The sequence below is a fragment of the Leptodactylus fuscus genome, chromosome 1 (genome assembly GCF_031893055.1).
Source record: "Leptodactylus fuscus isolate aLepFus1 chromosome 1, aLepFus1.hap2, whole genome shotgun sequence".
NCBI lineage: Eukaryota > Metazoa > Chordata > Amphibia > Anura > Leptodactylidae > Leptodactylus > Leptodactylus fuscus.
The window spans coordinates 233,833,969-233,851,001 of NC_134265.1; the positions used below are offsets into that span (position 1 = coordinate 233,833,969).

Consider the following 17,033-nt stretch of genomic DNA (forward strand, 5'->3'; position numbering starts at 1 on the left):
GTTTTCACGGATCTCCTATATGTTTGAGCATACCTCCCAACTTTTAAAGGACAGAAAGAGAGACAGAATGTGCAGCATTGCGCGCCGCAGCAAATTAGCTCCACCCATTTCTATGTTGACTTTGCCCATTCCCATCCCTTTCTCTTTGTTCCTGCACACAGTATAATGCTCCTACAGTCACCCTACCATTATTTGCCCCCACATTATAATGTTCCCCTCCAATTGCCCCCACAGTATAAATTTCCTCTCCTGGTGCCCCAATTAAAATTGGGGTAGACTAGAGGGGGACATTTAATTATGGGCCAGCTGGAGGGGGGGCATGAACCTGTGGGCATCAATGTCCCCCTCCAGCTGTCCTCAGTTTAATGCCCCCCTTCAGCTACACTCATGGTTTAATGTCCTTCACCAGATGCCCCCAGTTTAATGTCCCCTTACATCTGCCCCCAGTTTAATGACCCCCTCCATCTGCCCCAAAGTTTAATGCACCCATCCATCTGCCCCACAATTTAATGTCCCCCTCCATTTGACCCCAGTTTAGGGTACCCCCTCTGTCTACCCCCAGTTTAATGTCCCACTTCATCTGCCCCCAGTTTAGTGTACCCCCTCGGCTCCTGCTTCACCATTATATTCAACTGATCTGTGTCCTCTAGACGCAGGTGAGTTGAAGTTAGGACATACCTTCCACTGACCTAGCTAACCTGGAACCCAGGACTGTCTCACTAAACCCGGGACAGTTAAGAGACATACATTTGAGTGTATGGAGGGGTCCTTGACATCAGCCAAAAAAAGGACATGACCTATATTTTTACTGTCCGTTACAATGCTCCCATTCACTTGACTTGAACACAATGCTGTCATGTGACGTCTGTTAAAAAAAGGCAACATGACACAGCTATTAATCACTGTCATGTGACTATATCTTTACTATATGTCTAATGAATGAAATGAAAATTTAATACATTCCCATTCCCTAAGGTCTACTCTAGATATGTGATCCATGTTCTAAATGACAGTATATATAATAATATGACAAACAGGCAATAAAATGTGTGGATAAATCACTTCCCCAATTGGTTATTTATAAAACTCGTAAATCTTTATTGGTCAATTTAAAAATGTTATACACTCTCCAACCAAACTCTAAAAGAGGGAGCCCATTTGGGGTTGAGTATAACAAAATATTGTTGATAACATTTTACTTGTAGGAAACTATAACAAGGCACTGAAATAAATACATTTTTGGATTATGGGGTTTTGTTACCAATATCCCTTTTCTGGTTGTCAGCTTCCTCTTCTAGAGTTTGGTGTGGAGAGTATGTAGTATTTTTATATTGAACAATAAAGATTTACGAGTTTTATATATATACCCGATTGGAGTAGTGCCGTATCCACACATTTTATCGTTTTTTCGATTTCTTGGGTATACTACCACAAATATGTACTATTTTTTGTTTTGTTAAAAAACAAACTGAATGTCAAACACCTGTTCTTGCCCTTGTTCGGGATATATTATGGTAAGATTGCGAGCAACTAATTTACTTAATTAAAGCTATCATTAAGCTTCTTTCTTCTAAGATTAGCTCTGAAATTTCCGACATGATTGCATTACTCAAGCGATTGGGAATTTTTTCAGCTTCGCGGAAAGATGAACTATGCATTTAGGGAACCTGAAGTCAAAAGTTTTTTGACTTGATTTGATCCCCTTGAGATACCAACGTACACTGCAGGGTCTCTGACCCCCCATTCCCCCCACCTATAGCTCCCCTCCTTTCTCCCTTGATTTGTCTTCCCCTGTCTTATTGTTTCTTTTGTCACTCACTTTTTTATTGTTTTATGTTTGCACTGATTTTTTTCTTTGTGATGTTTTGTATTCTTATTTTGTTATACTGAAAACTAGCAGTTATAAATAAATTAGGACAGAGAAGTTTTTAAGTTAAACAGGATTTTTAGAAATATAAAGGTGATAAATACAAATCATTAGGTCCTTAAACGAATATATCAGAGTTAGGCAACATTCAGATCAGGCTTTGTACATCCATTTAAAGGATGCAAAAAAAAAAAGATGCAAATGGTTTGCAATCCATTTACATAGAATTAAAAAAAAAAAATAAAAAAAAAATAAAAAAAAATCATGGATCAGTTTCTGTCTGTTTTTATGTGCAAAATAACTTTGTCACTTTTTGCATTTTTATACAGGGCCAGATTAAGGTTACGCTAGGTTCACACTAGCGCCCGGAGTCCGTTCTGAGCTTCTGCATGTAGAGGACGGAAAGCTGTCAGACCGGTTAGCGTTTTATGCTCTCCGCCACGAAACAGTTTTTTTAAAACCGGACACAGAGTACTGCATGTCCGATTTTTAAAAAACGGTTTTGCGGTGGAGAGCATAAAACGCTCACCACCGCTAACGGTCAGACATCTTTCAAACCCATTCAAATGAATGGGTATGAAAGAGTCCTGCAGGTTTCCGTCTCCTGCTCAGTTTTGTGCAGGAAACAGAAACCTGGATGAACGGAGACCAGGCGCAGATGTGAACGAGCCCTTACCATGACTCTAGGCAATAGGAATATTTTAGGCCTTCCCACCTGTCTAAAGTGATCTGACACTTACTGCCTGCATAGGCACCAGAACCATAAGAACCAAAGTTATTGCATTGAAACAGCACTAGAACCATTTTTACAACTGGGAGGTACTTTAACTTTCTGTTTACTTAAATAAAAAACACCGTGCTGCTGTTTTTATGGTCTAAATAAGTGGAAAGGCCCTGGAACAATTCATGGATTTCTAGTTTAACATAAAAATCAATATTGTATCCATCTATCTGGCATTTTTAATGTCTGCTGTTCTGATCTTGTAATGGATCAGTACAACAGATATAAAGACAGTGTGAAACCACTCTGGCAGAAATGGTATTGTGTAATGTCCATATACAGTATACAGGATTAGAGCATTGGTACTGTGCAGTGCCCATATACCATCTGCAGGATATTACTAGTTGGGTTGTGCAGTGCTAATGTAGAATATATAGGTTTAGAGAAGTGACATTGTGCATTGTCTATATACAGTTTACAGGATGAGAGGAGTGGTATGGTGCAGTGCATCAATACAGTATACAGGATTATAGGAATTGTACTGTGTAGAGTCCATATACATTATACAGGATTAGAGAAGTGGTAATGTGCATCTCCATACGGTATACAAGATGAGAATAGTAGTACTGTGCTGTGCTGATATATGCAGGATATAAATGCAGGATATATATGCCGTATTTAATAAAGGTTCATGGTTTCCAGTTCTAATCATATTAGCAGCTTCATATTTTTCATCATATGGGAAAAGTGATCAATATTGATTTTCTCCATTGATCACTTTAAGTTGGCATTAGAGATGGCGAACTGATTCATTATGAATCGGGTGCGAATTGAATATTCCAAATTATTTAGTTTTGAGTGAAACTGAGCCATTGCTGATTTGTCACAGATGAACAAAAATGGCTGCCACCACATATATTGAGCAGAAATACAGAAGAAACACATGTCCTATGACTATGACGCTCTAGCACCACATGACATCAGCTGACAGGTTCTCAGCCAATAGACAGTGGTAGGTGACACCTTACAGTGGTGACGTCATATGCACTATATAAAGTGCTGGAAGCAGGGAAGTGCGGCATTACAGTAATAATGGAGATAGTGTAGGGTCTGTGTTTCATCCAACTGCATCATACAGAGCACTCACTTCTGAAAGACTTACAATTGCAAGCAATAGTTTGGAACAGAAAGGGAATTTAGCCAGATTTAAAGGGGATGTCCAGTATAAATTGAAAATGAATCCCTAAACTAAACCCCCTCCACTTGCCTAACTTCAACTAATTCACTTCATTAAAAAAAAAATCTATATTTTCCTATATACCTGGGGCGGTCATGTGATGTTCCGTTTCATGCAGGACAGGAGCGTAGCGATGTTGCAGGCACCTGTGCCGGCGTCTACACTCCCCGGCATCCGCCTCTCTATGACAGCAGATGCCGGGTCTGTATTGGCGCCCCCTTCCCCCCCAAAGTGTAAACTATCCCCCCCCTCCAGGCTTGCTCCCGTGCACTTAGCCCCTCCTCCCTCCCCCCTGAGAGCAGCAGATACATCACTTGACTTTTGACCAGATAAGACAAGGGATGTGTCAACAGAGAAATGAATAGTGGACAAACAAAGCAGTGTATTTAGGAAAAGTCTTACATTCACATTACCAAGCAGTATAGATAGGATCCTTGTGATGGGACAACCCCTTTAAAGGGGTTTTCCAGGCAAAAAACCTTTCTTTAAAAAAAAATATGCTCATACATTTTTTTTCAAGAAAGGTTCTTTGCCTGGAGAACCTCTTTAGGTCCTGCAATTCATGAAAATTCTAAGGCTCCCTGTAGCATCCTGCATCAAAAAAGAACTGTGGGAAAAACCATGGCACTTTTAACAGAAAGTTTGCAGAGTTTTCTTCTGTGCACTTTTTGCTCCAATTATACCTATAGGAAAACCAGTAATGTTTTCGTAGGTATAATCAACATGCTGCGATTTCCAAAACCACAACGGTTTTGGAAATCGCAGTGTGTCCACTGAGCATAATTTACAGCACTGTGGAGAATGGATTTGCTAGAACACCATCCACTACATCAGAAATCAGATAATCAGCGATCAGAAAATGTCCCTGGGGCGGTCATATGAATATGCCCCAGGAATATGGGTAACTTCATTTTTTTATTAATAATGTTATTTAGAAAGTAGTAGGGGAAGGGGTTTTAGAATAGTGCAAGGGTTTTAAGTTGTCCCGGACATGCGCGCATCGGGTGAGAGCCGGTGTGTCCTCTTAATGCCCTATTATTTATTCTCAGGCTACTTGTATTATGGGTAAGCTTTATTCTTCAATACGTATATGACGAGTTGTACACCTTGTGACTAAACCTTACTATTATAGAGCAAGCTCCATGTACATTTTATATTATCCTTTTTCCTTGCACTTTAATATTTAATAACTAACAATTATGTGTTTGGCCACTATACCATCATTATTACAGTGAGGCCTTTTGTATATTTGCAGACATCTGCATACACAATTTACTATACTACAACTCTACCTAATCCTGTTGTGTCTGCATACACAATTTACTATACTACAACTCTACCTAATCCTGTTGTGTCTGCATACACAATTTACTATACTACAACTCTACCTAATCCTGTTGTGTCTGGAAACAGATATGCATGTGTGCTGTATATCTCATATTCTTACTATAAATATTATGTTTTTTTCAAGGCTCCCATCAAGGTGAATACCAACGAAAACTTTACAGAGAGCTGCTAAGAAATTACAATCGCCTAGAAAGACCGGTAGTGAATGACTCCCAGCCCTTACTTGTAGAGCTTCAGCTTTCCCTTCTACAAATAATAGATGTGGTAAGACAAATTCTCTTTTGCAAAGTAAAAATCTAAAAACTGTGTTGTTTCTCTTCCTTCTGCTAAAAGACACTTTCATTTTATTACTTTCATGATTTTATGCTTTGGGGGATATTTTGCACACAGATGGAATGCTAAGAATGTAAGAAAAAATCAAAAGGAAAATAATGAAACCTGTGTTTATGACATAATCACTTCTGAAAGCTAAAATCTATTTGTTTAATTTGGAAATGAATATTTTTGCAAGAAACATTTGCAAGTTTCTAAGGCCAGGGCCTCACGTGGTGGAAACTCCTTAGTGCAGTGGCGTAGCTAATGTAAGGGGGGGGGGGCAGAAGGGGCGGCTTCCCCAGACCTACTGAGTCTGTGGAGTGCACCCCAGGGCCGCCATTAATAGATCTTTTACTTCTAACTAGATCGGTGTCTGCAGACACCGATCTAGTTAAAACCCATCCTGCAACTAACTGTCTTGTAAAACGCAAGCCACTTCAGGTATGTGGCTTACATGACACCCAACCAGACAGAACTAGAGATGAGCGAGTACTGTTCGGATCAGCCGATCTGAACAGCACGCACGCATTGAAATGAATGGAAGCACCTGGTACTTCTGCTTTGACGCCGGCCGCTTAACCCCCCACGTGCCGGCTACGTCCATTCATTTCAATGCGTGCGTGCTGTTCGGATCGACTGATGTGAACAGTACTCGCTCATCTCTAGACAGAACATGTCTGTTCTTGGCACAGGTGGGAGCGATTACATCATATCGTAATGCCTCCTGCTCCGCAACGCAGATGTCCTATGCATGGAGCATAGTTCACGGGTCAAGAAGAGGAGACAGCTGTTCCATTTATCAAGTGATCGCAGGTAGGTGAGTATATCTGGTCCCTGGTTAAGTATAAAAACCATAAAAAAATAAACCTATAGACAGAGATGACTTTCTTAGCAGATTGTGGGAGGGAAAACATAGTGAAAAGCAGTAATTTGGCAATCCAGTAGGAATGTCAAGTCTGTCCATTGGTTTATTTCTTGATGATTTTTGCTGTTCATTACTTACCATGCCTGTTCAATGTCCACTTGCTCTGTGACAAATACACCTATCTATATCATTACTCAGTCTCTGATTGGTTTATATACAATTAATACTTGACATTGTGATTAATTGATAACTGTTAGGTATTATTATACTTGTCATTATATTCCATTCCATTGTATTCTATTCATTATTACCTCACTGCAATAAATGGACATGTGACAGCTGTTTATGTATGACCACAGATATATATATAAATTATACCCTGTACATCATATCGATAATCTTAGATTAGTCCAAAATTGTCACATTATGTTGGAATTGTCTCTGCGTATAGATCCTCTGTTACACATCCACCATTGCCTATAAGGTATTAAGATTAAGGGATTCATACCTACCTGGAATGCTGGATTTTAATTATCGTCTAGATGTCTTCTAATATGACCATCTTTGGTTGGGTAAGTGAATTGCTATGATTGACAAGGCTCCGAGGAGAAATTCACTGATTTACAGAAATGCTATTAGATTCTGTTCCATTATATTCCATTCATTATTACTGTTCTCCAGTATATATTATCAGAATGTATTTACAGTGATATATACTTTGCAGCAGCTGTAACAACATAGTCATGTCAGATGTTCAGAATATTATACACATGTTAATAACCCTTATGTATGGTGAAGAAATTAATAAAGAATCAACATTGTAGACAATGAGAGAGAAAAACCAGCAGGAAATGTCTTTAAGTAAGACTAAATTCAGGCAAAAGAGGTTTAAAACACTGATTAAAAACATCCATTTTTCAAAGCCTCCTTGCACCCGAGGCGCGCCCATTTTCACATGTGACATCCTTTAAAAACAAAACAAACAAACAAAAAAACGGATGCCCATTATTTACTGTCATGTGAATATAGCTTAAAGAGGACCTTTTATGTTCTCGGCACGTGCAGTTTTATATAGTGCTAGAAAGCTGACTGAATTCAACGCACTGTCGGCTTCCCGTTATGTGCCCTGGGGCAAGAGATATCGGTGCTGTTACCGATATCTCTTCACTGTCAGAAGGGTGTCCCTGATAGTCTAGCTGGGCTGTGAGGAACGCCCCTCCTGACAGTACTGTCCATAGCGCTGTACTGTCAGAGGGGGCATTCCTTACCACTCACCCATGACGCTAAGCTGTGAAGAATGCCCCCCCCCCTCCTGACAGTACTCATCGATAGACTAGTGCTGGAGGACAGTCCTCACATCTCAGCATCATGGCTGGGCTCTTGCCCCAGGGCACATAACAGGAAAGCCAACTAAGTGCTGAAATCAGCTCACTGTCAGCTTTCTAGCGTTATATAAAACCGCATGTGCCCAAGGACATGAAAGGTCCTCTTTAAGGACTCTTGCACACAACAGTGGAAAATTGACATATGAGGGCTTTCTATAGGGTCCATTTTGAGAACACAATGAATTCAATGTGTCCATTCACATGTTCATTTTTTTAATTTTCTTTTAATGGATCCATTTTTAACTGATGTTAAACCAATTGTCATCAAAATGGATCAATGAGTTTGCTCAAAAAACAAATAGACCAATGAAATTCATCAATTGTTTTCACTGATGCAAAACAGATGACTGTTAGTCATCACAACAGAAAAACAGAGTGGAATGGATACAAAATGGACGTCAAAAATAGACATTAATGTCAGGTTTTATCTGATGTTTAATCCATCAAAAACATCACTGTTGTGGGCAAAAGGCCTAATTCCAAGTAGATTACTGTAAGTGTGAAAAGGTATCATGTAAGACAAGAATTATGCTATGAGGTATGGTATCAAAAGTTGAATTCAAGGCTGTGGATCTCTTATTCAATACAGTAAGACGTCTTTCAGAAGATCACCAAAACTGCATTGCAAAGTGTTCTTCACAGGGGTGGTCTTCTCAAAGAAGATCTTTGCATGCTTAATATATGGCAAAACTGAAAATCTGTTATGGGAAAATGGGTTTAGATAAGGGTTTTCTGAAAAAGTGTTCATTTGTAGATAACTCACTGTATACCCAATCTACAATTTTATGTGATTTTGGGACATTGGCACAAAATTATTTGTTTTCTTTCCATCTTGTAATAGGGAGTGATTCATTTCAAGATTAGTGGGGGTTCCGCTAGATTCTCACAGATATAACTTGTATAGCAAGAATAGGAAATAGGGAAAAAAAACTATCTAGCACCACAATTTAATGTATCCAAAGGAGACAATTACATGGATTACTGTGTCCAATAACCTCAGAGGGTGGTCCATGTTTCCTAACTTCCAAAATCCATATTCAGTGATGACAATCAGAAGCCAACCCTTTTTCACTGTCATTTGTATATTGAGTATATCCCTTTAAAAATCCATACATATATACAGTGCCTTGCGAAAGTATTCGGCCCCCTTGAACTTTTCAACCTTTTACCACATTTCAGGTTTCAAACATAAAGATATCAAATTTTTATTTTTTGGGGAAGAATCTACAACAAGTGGGACACAATTGTGAAGTGGAATGAAATTTATTGGATATTTTAAACTTTTTTAACAAATAAAAAACTGAAAAGTGGGGTGTGCAATATTATTCAGCCACCTTGCATTAATACTTTGTAGCGCCACCTTTTGCTGCGATTACAGCTCTAAGTCGCTTGCGTTTTGTTTCTATCAGTTTTGCACATCGAGAGACTGAAATTCTTGCCCATTCCTCCTTGCAAAACAGCTGGAGCTCAGTGAGGTTGGATGGAGAGCGTTTGTGAACAGCAGTTTTCAGCTTTCCACAGATTCTCGATTGGATTCAGGTCTGGACTTTGACTTGGCCATTTTAACACCTGGATACGTTTATTTGTGGACCATTCCATTGTAGATTTTGCTTTATGTTTTGGATCATTGTCTTGTTGGAAGTTAAATCTCCATCCCAGTCTCAGGTCTTTTGCAGACTCCAAAAATTGAGAAATGGCTTTCTCCTTGCCACTCTTCCATGAAGGCCAGATTTGTGCAGTGTACGACTGATTGTTCTCCTATGGACAGACTCTCCCACCTCAGCTGTAGAACTCTGAAGTTCATCCAGAGTGATCATGGGCCTCTTGGCTGCATCTCTGATCAGTCTTCTCCTTGTTTGAGATGAAAGTTTAGAGGGACGTCAGGTCTTGGTAGATTTGCAGTGGTCTGATACTCCTTCCATTTCAATACGATTGCTTGCACAGTATTTCTTGGGATGTTTAAAGCTTGGGAAATCTTTTTTTTTTATCCAAATCTGGCTTTAAACTTCTCCACAACATCCACAGTATCTCGGACCTGCCTGGTGTGTTCCTTGGTCTTCATGATGCTCTCTGCACTTTAAACAGAACCCTGAGCCTATCACAGAGCAGGTGCATTTATACGGAGACTTGGTTACACACAGGTGGATTCTATTTATCATCATCAGTCATTTAGGACAACATTGGATCATTCAGAGATCCTCACTGAACTGAATGGAGTGAGTTTACTGCACTGAAAATAAATGGGCTGTATAATTTTGCATACCCCACTTTTCAGATTTTTATTTGTTAAAAACGTTTAAAACATCCAATAAATTTCGTTCCACTTCACAAATGTGTCCCACTTGTTGTTGATTCTTCCCGAAAAATCTTAAAACATCGCCACCCAGTACATGTTGTATGCTGAAGTGACATCACAATGCATTGCAAAGACCAGAAGTTGAGTATCGGTACTTTGGACACCTTGTTTTATGTGCTCTCTAATTTATACTGTCATAATTTATGCTGTTAAAATAAATATTCTTATAATTTATACTGTTATAAACATATAAAGTAAACATTTGTTGACTTGTATGAAACATCATAAATTTTCCAGATTCTTATTCAATTCATTCAGTACCAGAGAGAATGTTTCTGTATTTTTATTACTTGTCAATATAAAATGGTGAAAGGTAATGGAATAGGAAGGTTATTTTTTTTTAAATAAATATATGAAACAGGGACCTGTATATTTATATGGTATAATCTCCCTAATGCCGGGTCCCTATAGCGTAAAGGCAGCGTTTTACAATCTATTGAATCCCATCCACACATTGCCGAAAAATACCCACAGCGGAAATGCTGCAATTTCCAAAGCCGCCACATTTTTGGAAACCGCAGCATGTCAATTATAGCTACAAAAATGCTGATGGTTTCTCTATAGGTATGATTGAGCAATAACTATCCAAAGGAAAACTCTGCTGACTTTCCATGAAAAGTGCTGCAGGAAAAACTGATGCGTTTCCATTGCGGTTTTTCCGACAGTGCTTTTTGGTTGCGGCTTGCTAAGTGGGGCCTTAGCCTATGAAGGCAGAATACAGCAGCTGCCTACACTCTCAGCCTTGGATCACATCTGTGTTTGCTAATCCTTTCGGGGAGTCCACATGGGGACCCCTCGAACAGACTACCAAAGGCACTGGCAAGCGGTGTGCAGTTAAAGCACACGGACCCCATAGACTATAATGGGGTCCGTGTGCTTTCCGCGTGCTTCCTGCACAAATCATGCGGACATGTAAGTACCTCGTGATCTACTGTCATATCCGCATGATTCGTGCGGAGAGCACATGAACCCCATTATAGTCTATGGGGTCCATGTGCTTTCACCGCACACCGCTTGCCAATGCGTTCGGTAGTCCGTTCGGGGGGTCCCCATTAGGACTCCCCCGAATGGATTACCAACACAGATGGGAACAAGGCCTTACCTTTTCGACTGCCATAAGAAGGGGTATTTAATAACTACCTCTGAAAAAAGAAAAACGTGTACCACCAAAACATATTAAGTGGTTAAAGGGATATACTCAATAAATTGCTGCCAGTGGAAGAAGTTTGGTTCCTGATCATGACCTACCTTTGCTCCACCTTTTGTGGCTTTTGGATACAATAATCCATGGTATTATCTTCTTTGGATATATTGGTTGGTGGCACAGGTAGTACTAAATAGTTCAGTTGAAATGAATATTAGATGGATTCTATCCTCAGTGAAGAATCTCAGCTACTTCAAGGATCATGTGGATATTAACAAATTCACTAAATAAGGATATAGCAACTAAGCTCTACCAAACATGAAGGGAATTCGCTGAAAACATTCTATATTCTCAGAGCTATGTCAGTAGGTGAAATCCTAGATTTTAATAAAGTCTCAATAAAAATGTAACATACATCAAAACAACCACATGTACAACACCAAACAATACCAATGAGAAGAAAATAATAAAAGATTACCTAACATTAGGTAGATATCAATCTAAGTTATCCCCTGAATGAAGACAATGGAGGCCCTTCCTGATACTCACTGTGGCATGGTAGCATGCCACTATTATACCCATAGGGAAACCGCCAGCGTTTCCGTAGGTATAATTGACATGCTGTGATTTACAATAATGTGATTTTTGAATTCACAGCATGTCTGCTTCGGATATTTTTCTGCAATGTGTGGTTGGGATTAGCCAGAATCCTACCCACTTTCCAGGTACTGTAAAAACGCAGCATTTTTGCAACATGGGGCCCTAGCATTAAATGAGGTATATTAAACCTCATACAGGGGCAATTACTAAAACCTCATTGCCCTTATTCAAGGGATACCTTAGATACAGTCCTATGAAAAAGTTTGGGCACCCCTATTAATCTTAATTATTTTTAGTTCTAAATATTTTGGTGTTTGCAACAGCCATTTCAGTTTGATATATCTAATAACTGATGGACACAGTAATATTTCAGGATTGAAATGAGGTTTATTGTACTAACAGAAAATGTGCAATATGCATTAAACCAAAATTTGACCGGTGCAAAAGTATGGGCACCTCAACAGAACAGTGACATTAATACTTAGTAGATCCTCCTTTTGCCTCTAGTCGCTTCCTGTAGCTTTTAATCAGTTCCTGGATCCTGGATGAAGGTATTTTGGACCATTCCTCTTTACAAAACAATTCAAGTTCAGTTAAGTTTGATGGTCACCGAGCATGGACAGCCCGCTCTCAAGAAAACAAAGATTGTTCAACATAGTTGTTCAGGGGAAGGATACAAAAAGTTGTCTCAGAGATTTAACCTGTCAGTTTCCACTGTGAGGAACATAGTAAGGAAATGGAAGACCACAGGGACAGTTCTTGTTAAGCTCAGAAGTGGCAGGCCAAGAAAAATATCAGAAAAGCAGAGAAGAAGAATAGTGAGAACAGTCAAGGACAATCCACAGACCACCTCCAAAGAGCTACAGCATCATCTTGCTACAGATGGTGTCACTGTGCATCGGTCAATAATACAGCGCACTTTGCACAAGGAGAAGCTGTATGGGAGAGTGATGAGAAAGAAGCAGTTTCTGCAAGCACGCCACAAACAGAATCACCTGAAGTATGCAAAAGCACATTTGGACAAGCCAGCTTCATTTTGGAAGAAGGTCCTCTGGACTGATGAAACAAAGATTGAGTTGTTTGGTCATACAAAAAGGCGTTATGCATGGCGTCCAAAAAAAGCAGCATTCCAAGAAAAACACTTGCTACCCACTGTAAAATTTGGTGGAGGTTCCATCATGCTTTGGGGCTGTGTGACCAATGCCGGCACCGGGAATCTTGTTAAAGTTGAGGGTCGCAGGGATTCCACTCAGTATCAGCAGATTCTTGAGAACGATGTTCAAGAATCAGTGATGAAGTTGAAGTTACGCCGGGGATGGATATTTCAGCAAGACAATGATCCAAAACACCGCTTCAAATCGACTCAGGCATTCATGCAGAGGAACAATTACAATGTTTTGGAATGGCCATCCCAGTCCCCAGACCTGAATATCACTGAACATCTGTGGGATGATTTGAAGCGGGCTGTCCATGCTCGGCAGCCATCAAACTTAACTGAACTTGAATTGTTTTGTAAAGAGGAATGGTCCAAAATCCCTTCATCCAGGATCCAGGAACTGATTAAAAGCTACAGGAAGCGACTAGAGGCAAAAGGAGGATCTACTAAGTATTAATGTCACTGTTCTGTTGAGGTGCCCATACTTTTGCACCGGTCAAATTTTGGTTTAATGCATATTGCACATTTTCTGTTAGTACAATAAACCTCATTTCAATCCTGAAATATTACTGTGTCCATCAGTTATTAGATATATCAAACTGAAATGGCTGCTGCAAACACCAAAATATTTAGAACTAAAAATGATTAAGATTAATAGGGGTGCCCAAACTTTTTCATAGGACTGTATATACCTAATGTTAAGCCAAAGTGTATAGAAGATACACAGGGTGAAAGGAAACTCCAATATTGACACACGTTTGTCCTTACTGAGAAAATAAATGTTTAAAATATAACTTTTAATAATACCGTTTAAAAACAAAGATCCCCAATAAATGATCCCATAAATCCATCAGCCGTGATAGTGTTGAGGGATGCCAAACAACTGTGGTATATGCAGTGCCCAAGTTTAAAGTGCACCTAAGTAGGTCCAAGAATTATGCTCAAGATCAACAGCACCTAGTCCAAGGGTGCACTTCTATTGTATATACTATGCAACCCTTATAACACCCCAGTATCACTGATGAATGGTTGCTAAAATGCTGCATATGATATTACACTTGGGGATGTCTGTGAGTCAGGTGTGTTACGTAACTCATCTGATAATTAAAGCCATGTCAATCCCTATGGGCTATACTGCCGATGTAGAACACCCTCACTAATTTATCCCCTCCATCGTCACTGGCTACATGCTAATCTCGACGCGTTTCCCTATCATGTTCATCAGGAGGTAAGATAATAAGCAGCGATAGAAAACAGTTTGTATGTAGTAAAAACCACAGTTCACGAGACTATAAAGGTTGGCCCCACTACTTAAAAGGATCAACGCTGTACTCTGTGTCCACCCGGCTCTAAATAGTTAGAGCACGGGTATCTCCGCCCATTCGTAACCCTGCCCACCCTCCCCACGCACCAATCACTACACGCGGAGAGTACAGACCCCTATGGTGGGTGTGAACAATATTGAAACGGGCTGACGTCATTGCTCGCGCATGCGCGAGTTCTTAGTGAAACACAGTTGTTTCTCTTTTCGTCAATATATCTAGTTACATGTTTAATTGGGAGTATCAGGTAAGTAATATATCTCCAGAGGATCACATATCCAGCCACAGAAATCGATGGAACTGTCCTAGAATATCGCATGGGGCACGAAATCTGGTGATAAACACCGGGACCAATCAGTGAGTCACCAATACAGTGTACACACAATCCGATCTCAGGGGATGGACACAAGCCTAAGTGGACGATGCATAGTGTCATGTCCATCATATAGGCATCTCCAGGAACAAGGGGCACTGATACAATAAAAGATCTACAAACCAAGGAAACTCCCTGTCCTTTCATCAAGCTTTGGGGAATGTGTGTCAATATCAGTATGTCTCTCCACATATCCAGTACCACATATACAAAGTATGACAACCACTAATCCCCTCTTTCTCGTTCCGAAGCGAATCATCCAGTCACTATACATAAAAATGCATTAGGGTCCCATTAATCAGGTATATACTGGAAACTCACTATGTTGGTGTTCCTCCCTCTGCATGTGGATATCGCCCTCCAATCCATACAGTAGCCCGAAGACAGTAATAAATAATGGGCCGTCCCTCGTATACCACTCTCGGAGCATCATCAAACCCCCTCTCTATGTAAATACAGATGAAATGGATACCGATACCAAAAAAGATCCAAAACAAAAAAAGAGAAATTCAAAAAAGTGCTATGTCCGTTTCACAGAGTCTCGGTTATCTAGATGTTTAACAAGAGCACCAATACATGAGTGCATGGATAATATGTTAACCCCCCAGACACTGTGGAATAAAGATGCCTACACAGTCATGTCTTGGGGCAGCTCGCATAACCCGACAGACTATGGTGCAGTTTATTACAGAAAAGGCAAAAAAGACACCGAGTCATTTAGACCCATAGGTTTTGTGGATCTAAACCGAAATGTCCACTATGCTTCTTTTCTGAGGATCAAGCCATCCCAGTCACCTCATCTGATGGATTTGGGGACCCTTTCTACCCCCTGAAATTTTATGGAGAAAGGATCCACAGAGTGACATGCCCATACGTGGTTCGCCACTGGAGTCTCACGGTGATGTATCCCCGAGTATAATAATAGCAGCAGAGGGATCGCGGCCTGGCCCAGGCCTATTCACTGCCGGCCTCCGCAGCCTATAGTACAAGGGGAAGCGGGGGCGGCAGTGAGCAAGCCCGGGGAGGTTGGTAAATAGGCCGCTACCTGCTGGAGATACTCCAACAGGTAGCGGCCTATTATAAAACAAAAAAAATGTTATTATACTTACCGATCTCGCTGCTCCTCCGCAATCCTCTTCTCTCAGCAGTCAGACATCTACGTATCAGCATAGGCGGAGTGATGACCTAGGCTGATATGTAGACGTCTGAACCAGCACAAGGAGAGCAGCAGCTCTCCTTGCGCTGGTTCAAAGAAAAAAAAGTGAAAAAAAAAATAAAAATTGCCCGGGCTGCCACCTCCCACCCGTGTGCCTCACCTCGCCTCATTAGAGGTGTGGCGCTGAGTGGAGGACATGTAGTTTTGGTACTGTTCGGTGTAGGACATGTAGTCTTGGCACTGTTCGGTGTAGGACATGTAGTTTTGACACTGTTCGGTGTAGGACATGTAGTTTTGACACTGTTCGGTGTAGGACATGTAGTCTTGGCACTGTTCGGTGTAGGACGTGTAGTCTTGGTACTGTTCGGTGTAGGACATGTAGTGTTGACACTGTTCGGTGTAGGACACGTAGTCGCGTTGATTTATATTTCACTTTATTAAAAGCTAATTTTTAGCCTATTGATGTGGTCTCAGAAAATAGAATGCCTTGAGAGGATAATAAGGCATCTGGATAGACCAGGATGTGGTGAGTATTAACTTCACTTCACCCTTCACGCTCCCCAAAGAGGTGAGCGCCCTTTAATCTTGTTACTTATTATTACAGACACCTGAATACAGACATATTTCTCATCAATCTCAGGATTTTCTGATCGAGTTTTTTCTCTTCTTCTGTTCTTTTATAGCATACAAGCCTATTGTGACCCTTTAAATAGAAAGAAACAATTTTAGTGAGGAAACATGTATATTTTAGCAAGCTGGTAGTAATGTATTGGTGCCTGGAGGTCAGCTATGTCTGCCATTTGAAATGTGTTTTCTTTCTGTGTATAGTTCCATACCAATGCCATCTGTTATTTAAAAGACTTTTACATAACATTATTAACGCTTTACTTCCTTTACTCCATAGCGAAATGCAATATAAAATGTCTTGTTTCAGCAACCTACGTGAACCTAACTCTTCTTCTGCCGGAATCACTGTCTGCCTCTCTTTGTGTACGCTAACATTCGGAGACAGTTATGCCTTTGCATTACAATGTTTACTTTCTCTTAGCAAAGACAAAATGCACGCTTCATTTACTGCCAAAGGATTTGTGCATGATGCATTCAGTGGTAATACTGTAAGGCACAGTTCTAGCAGGCATCCTGCTTACTGCATCTACTGGAGAATATTATTAGACATTGCTTTATACAA

At 40.2% G+C, this 17,033-nt stretch overlaps 1 protein-coding gene across 2 annotated transcripts in view; it reads left to right on the forward strand.

The window, feature by feature from the left end:
- The window catches only part of LOC142216493 (neuronal acetylcholine receptor subunit alpha-7-like), a 170,533-nt gene that overhangs the window by 24,772 nt on the left and 128,728 nt on the right, over nt 1–17,033 (forward strand). The window contains exon 2 of one of the 2 annotated variants that reach the window (XM_075284368.1): nt 5,297–5,436. In XM_075284368.1, the coding sequence (XP_075140469.1) occupies nt 5,297–5,436 (140 nt within the window). Of the gene's footprint in view, nt 1–5,296; nt 5,437–12,717; nt 12,723–17,033 lie in introns of those variants that run through there. The other variant, XM_075284375.1, reaches the window with a different exon arrangement.